The sequence below is a fragment of the Rhinopithecus bieti genome, unplaced genomic scaffold (genome assembly GCF_001698545.2).
Source record: "Rhinopithecus bieti isolate Rb0 unplaced genomic scaffold, ASM169854v2 scaffold_24306, whole genome shotgun sequence".
Classification (NCBI taxonomy): domain Eukaryota; kingdom Metazoa; phylum Chordata; class Mammalia; order Primates; family Cercopithecidae; genus Rhinopithecus; species Rhinopithecus bieti.
The window spans coordinates 1,056,069-1,062,068 of NW_016811898.1; the positions used below are offsets into that span (position 1 = coordinate 1,056,069).

At 43.3% G+C, this 6,000-nt stretch overlaps 1 protein-coding gene across 9 annotated transcripts in view; it reads right to left on the bottom strand.

The window, feature by feature from the left end:
- The window catches only part of GLT8D2 (glycosyltransferase 8 domain containing 2), a 75,752-nt gene that overhangs the window by 22,739 nt on the left and 47,013 nt on the right, over positions 1–6,000 (bottom strand). For all 9 annotated transcript variants that reach the window (XR_001889778.1, XM_017895313.1, XM_017895314.1 and 6 more), the window contains 2 exons: positions 5,677–5,723; positions 1,135–1,227 (listed from right to left, as the gene is read on the bottom strand). Coding sequence is in view for 8 of the 9 variants with exons in the window: in XM_017895313.1 (XP_017750802.1) it covers positions 1,135–1,227; positions 5,677–5,695 (112 nt within the window). In the remaining variant the exon portion in view is untranslated. The remainder of the gene's footprint in view (positions 1–1,134; positions 1,228–5,676; positions 5,724–6,000) is intronic.

The window sequence follows — 6,000 nt, forward strand, 5'->3', positions numbered from 1 at the left end:
CCACCATGCCCAGGTAATTTTTTGTGTGCATGCAGACGGGGACTTGCTTTGTTGCCCAGGCTGGGCTGGTCTCAAGCACCTGGACTCAAGTGATCCTCCTGCTTCAGCCTCCCAAAGTGCTGGATTACAAGTGTGAGCCACCATTGCCAGACCATAAGTGTATATTTGTTTGATTGATATAAAAAGTAAATCAGCTGGGCATGGTAGCTCATGCCTGTAATCCCAGCACTTTGGGAGGCCAAGGTGGAAGGACAGCTTGAGCCCAGGAGTTCAAAACCAGCCTGGGCAGCATGGCGAAACCCATCTCTACAACAAATACAAAAAATTAGCTGGATGTGGTGGCACACTCCTGTAGTCTCAACTTCCTCGGGGTGCTGAGGCCAGAGGATTGCTTGAGCCCTGGAGGTCAAGGCTGAAGTGAGCTGCTATTGTGCCACTGTATTCCAGCTGGGGCAACAGCGTAAGATTCTGTCTTAAAAAAAAAATTGATTAATTAATTAAAAATGTAATAAACAGTGCTTTTGATTTTTATGGAGGTTGACTTTGTGTGTGCATTGGAGTTGTGAATGTGCCATCTCAGGCAATTCACCCCCAAGGGCGGAAACACAGCTCTCAGTACAGCTGGGAGAGAATACAGGGCCAATGAAGGGCCATTTTCAAGTTGAGAGTTATGAGGCTGACTTGCACTGACGGGAATGAACCAGCAGCGAGAGGAGAGAGAGGGCGGTTTCCATAAGCAAAGTCATTAGAAGCTCCAAAGAGATGGTATGTGGAGCAGTGCACTCACCCTGTGGTCCAAGAACCCACAGCATCAGCCTCAACCAGGAGCTTATCGGAAATGCAAATCTTGAGGCCCCACCCCATACCTACTGATCTTACACCTCGTGGGCAGGCCCAGTGCTGTGTTTTAACAAGCTCTCCATGCGACTCTCACACATGCTAAAGTTTGAATAGCACTGACCATCCTAGGTCTCAACTGAAAAGGTGTCCTAGGGTGGATATTCTACTAGCAGGTCTTTGGGAGTTGACCAAGCTGTCACTTGTCCCTGAACCCAGCTATTGAAAGGACCTAGAGGAACACATTCAAACCACATTCCTGGGTATCCCAACTCAATGAATTCCATGTCCGCTCACCTGCATCATTCTTGGACACAGTCCCCTTATGAACTTTCTTATACAGAATCACACAGAGGGTCACAATCAGAAGGAACAGCAGCACCTGATTAACTGAAATAGAAATGGAAACACATTAACATTGAACCGACGAACCTGAAATCACGTGACAAAGTTTAGGATGGTAGTGTGAGTAGATTCCTTCCATGACACAGAGGAGTGGTGTCTGAGACCTTTCTATAAGCAGAGAGCATATAAAGAATTAACCTGGCCAGGTGTGGTAGCTTATGCCTGTAATAACAGTACTTTGGGAGGCCAAGGCATGTGGATCACTTGAGCTCAGGAGTTTCGAGACCACCCTGGGCAACAGAGTGGCACCCTGTCTACACACACACACACATACACACACACACACACACACACACACACACACAATTAGCTGGGTATGGTGGCATGCACCTGTATTCCCAGCTACTAAGGAGGCTGAGATAGAAGGATAGCTTGAGCCTGGGAGGCGGAGGCTGCAGTGAGCCAAGATTACTCCAGCCTAGGTGACCCTGTCTCAAATACAAAAACAAACAAACAGAAAGAATTAACCTGGAACACTATTGTTGCTCAGGGGTCTTGCATCTTTACTGAATTTGTATATCAGTTCTAACAGTTTTTTGCTGGAGTCTTTAGAATTTTCCAAATATAAGATTATATTGGCCAGGTGTAGTGGCTCACACCTGTAATCCCAGCACTTTGGGAGGCTGAGGTGGGCAGATCACATGAGGCCAGGAATTCAACGTCAGCCTGGGCAATATGGTGAAACCCTATCTCTACTAAATATACAAAAATTAGCTGGGCGGGATGGTGCATGCCTGTAATCCCAGCTATTTGGAAGGCTGAGGCATGAGAATTGCTTGAACCTGCGAGGCGGATGTTGCAGTGAGCCAAGATCACACCGCTGGGCAATAGAGCAAGACCTTTCTTTCAAAATAAAACAAAACAAAAACATATCATCTGCAAACACGGATAATTTGAGTTCTTCCTTTCCTATTTGGATGCCCTTTATTTCTTTTGCTTGTCTGATTGCTCTAGCTAGGGCTTCCAGTACAATGTCGAATAACAATGGTGAAACGCAGCCATCCTTGTCGTGTTCCAGATGTAAGAGGAAAGGCTTTCAGTTTTTCCTCATTTAGTATGATACTAGCTGTGGGTCTGCTGTATGTGGCTTTTATTTTGTTGAATTTATGTGATTCTTCTTTTGAGCCAGTAGTAATTATAAATACATGTTCTTAGCCATTATGACACAGTTGCTTCTCAGTTAATTCAACCCTTGGTCAAGGATGATGTGCAGGCCGGGTGTGGTGGCTCATGGCTGTAATCCCAGCACTTTGGGAGGCCAAGGAGGGTGGATCACTGGAGTCCAGGAGTTTGAGACCAGCCTGGCCAATATGGCAAAACCCCATCTACTAAAAATACAAAAATTAGCCAAGTATTGCACATGCCTGTAGTCCCAGCTATTCAGAAGGCTGAGGCGGGAGAATTACTTGAACCTGGGAGGTGGAGGTTGCAGTGAGCTGAGATTGCGCCACTGCACTCCAGTCTGGGCGACAAAGGGAGACTGTGAGAAAGAAAGAAAAAGGAAAAGAAAAGAAGAAGAAGGAAGGAGAGAGAGAAGGAGAGAGAGGAAAGGAAAGGAAAGGAAAGGAAAGGAAAGGAAAGGAAGAAAGAAAGAGAAAGAAAAGAAAGAAAGAAGAAAGAAAGAAAGAGAGAGAGAGAGAGAAAGAAGGAAAGAAAGAAAAGAAAGAAAGAAAGAAAGAAAGAAAGAAAGGAAGGAAGGAAGGAAGGAAGGAAGGAAAGAAGGAAGGAAGGAAACATTCTTGCCCTGGGTAAACAGAAGACTCCAATGCCTCCAAGCCTCCAGGTCTGTTTGTTCCAGTGATGTTGGCCCTTGGGATCTGCTGAGAAGTAGAGTGGTGTAAAACAGTGTTTTCTTGAATATGGAACACATAGCACCGGTTGTGCATGAAATGACTGAGAAAGTTCATGTTCATAGCATTAATACTTAATCACCATATGAGAAAGTCAGTCTTTCTGATTTTATGTGCAAGAACACAACAAAAGCTACCCAGAATTGAATCACATTCTTCTAATTGTATATGTGTTTAAAGCTACCTTTTTTTTAATGATAGGTGATCATTCTGTTTTCATTTACAGTAAGGATAAAACTTTCTATTATGAAGTATAAATTTTAAAATTAGTCAAAGAAAGAAAAATTATTTTGAGATAAGAGTTTCGCTCTTGTTGCCCAGGCTGGAGTGCAATGGCACGGTCTTGGCTCACTGCAACCTCCGCTTCCTGGGTTCAAGCGATTCTCCTGCTTCAGCCTCCCAAGTAGCTGGGAGGCCCCCACCACCATGCCTGGCTAATTTTTGTATTTTTAGTAGAGACAGGGTTTCACCACGTTGGCCAGGCTGATCTTGAACTTCTGACCGCAGGTGATCCGCCCACCTCGGCCTCCCAAAGTGCTGAAATTACAGGCGTGAGCCACTGTGCATGGCCTAAAGAAAATATTAAGCAATGTTTAGGACAGAAGGAACACAACTGATGAAAAATTGAGAAGTTGCATGGTGGCATGTGTAGTGCACACCTACCTAAAGTTTGGGAAAAGTTGGTAGAAGGGAAGAGGGTGTGAATTTGAAGTCAGACTCAAATCTCCTTTCTACCACCTCCTAGCTGTATGGCCGAGGGGTATCTTAACCTCTCTGAGCTTGGTGTGCTTATCTGCTGAATGGAGATTGTAATAATGAGCATTTCCTTGTACTACTGTTTTGAGAGTTAACCAAGGCAATGCAGGCCCGATAAAGACTTTACAAATGGTTATGCATCACTGTTGTTATTATTTTATTTTATCTTTTTTTTTTTTTTGAGATGGGGTCTCACCTCAGTTGCCCTGGCTGGAGTGCAGCAGTGTGATCTCGGTTCACTGTAACCTCAACCTTCCAAACTCAGGTGATTCTCTACCTCAGCCTCCCAAGTAGCTGGGACTATAGACACATCACCACATCTGGCTATTTTTTTGTATTTTTTTAGTAGAGATGGGGTCTCACCATGTTGCTAAGGCTGGTCTTGAACTCCTGGACTCAGGCAATCCACCTGCCTCAGCCTCCCAAAGTGCTGGAAATACAGGCATGAGCTACCGCACCCAGCCTGTATTATTTTTTATTATTTTTATGCATCAAGAGACTTAATCTATTGACTTCATATGCATCTATTTTTTGGTCTCTATGCCTTTGTCTTCCCATTTGTAAAAGAGTCTCCATGGATCTCCATGGATGCCTTCCCAAGCTACATCCTGAGGCTGTGATTCTATTTTGCTGACACCCAGTTCCTCTCTGCCTTAATGGATTATCAGATTCAGCCAGGGACAATCAGATACCAGACTCAGTTTAAAACAAAATTATAGAGAAGCAGAAAATGGACAAAATTCTACAGTTTATCAACAGGTTCGATTAATATTCACCTGCCACGGCCGGGCACGGTGGCTCACGCCTGTAATCCCAGCACTTTGGGAGGCTGAGGCGGGTGGATCACTTGAGGTCGGGAGTTCAAGACCAGTCTGGTTAACATGATGAAAACCCGTCTCTACTAAAAATACAAAAATTACCCAGGCAAGTGTGTCTCATGCAATATTTGGGACATACTTATACTAAAAAATTATTTGCTGTTTATCTGAAGTTCAAATTTAACTGGTTGTCCTGTCCTGTGTCTATGTTTGCTGAATCTGGCAACTCCACCCTGACGGTCACAGAATTAGGTTACTATGTTTCTCCTCAAATTCACAAACTACTGGATCTAAAATCAGAGGCAAATCCAGGTTCTGATGGGTCTGAAGATTTGAGGTGACTCTTTAAGACTAAGAATACAAAATCACAAATTACAAATGCTAAATTAACTACAAACATGAATATTTATTCCGAATGAGAAAATGCGTTATTTTTGCAAGTTTTATAGAACTATATGATCCCTGTTGTAAGTTCACTTCCATTTCTTCTTCTTTTTTTTTTTTTTTTTTTTTTTTTTTTTTGCGACGAGGTCTCACTCTGTCTCCCAGGCTGGCATGCAGTGGTGCAATCTCAGCTCACTGCAGCCTCTGCCTCCCAGGCTCAAGTGATCCTCCTGCCTCAACCTCCTGAGTAGCTGAGACTACAGGTGCCCGCCACCACGCCTGGCTAATTTTTGTATTTTTTGTAGAGATGGGGTCTCGCCATGTTACTCAGGCTGGTCTCAAACTCCCCAGCTCAACTGATCCGCCCACCTCAGCCTCCCAAAGTGCTAGGATTACAGGTGTGAGCCAGTGTGCCCAGCCGATAAGTCCACTTCTGACTAAAATACTGAACAACTCTCCATGGGAATCATCCAGAAATGATGATGCCAAAAAGTGCCTGTGGGAAAACTATCCATGAAAATCAAAGACAATCCAAGAAAGAAGAAAAAAGCCAAGGCCAAGCCTCAAAACCATCCTCCCCAAATAATCTGTTTTTAAATCATTATTTTCAAAAGTTGTAATCTTACTTTTTCGTAACAGAGCCATGTGTATTCACGCGGACAAGAACCGTAACCTGTGGATTAAAGAAAAAAAAGTCTGTTTGAAAGAGAATCAACTTAAAAGTCATCAACAAGTGTTAAGGACTATGTCTTCTCTGAAAGACTGATATATCGTGAAGTGTGTGATCATTTTCTACTGCTCCGAATCTAAAATTTTGGAAACAAAATAAATACTGGCCCATGTCTTCAAAAGTGATGCCTCTGGTTGAACAAACCTTACTAAGGGTCCTCAAAAGCTAATCTTTAGTCATCAGAATTTTTTTTTCTTTTTTTTTTTTTTTTTTTTTTTTT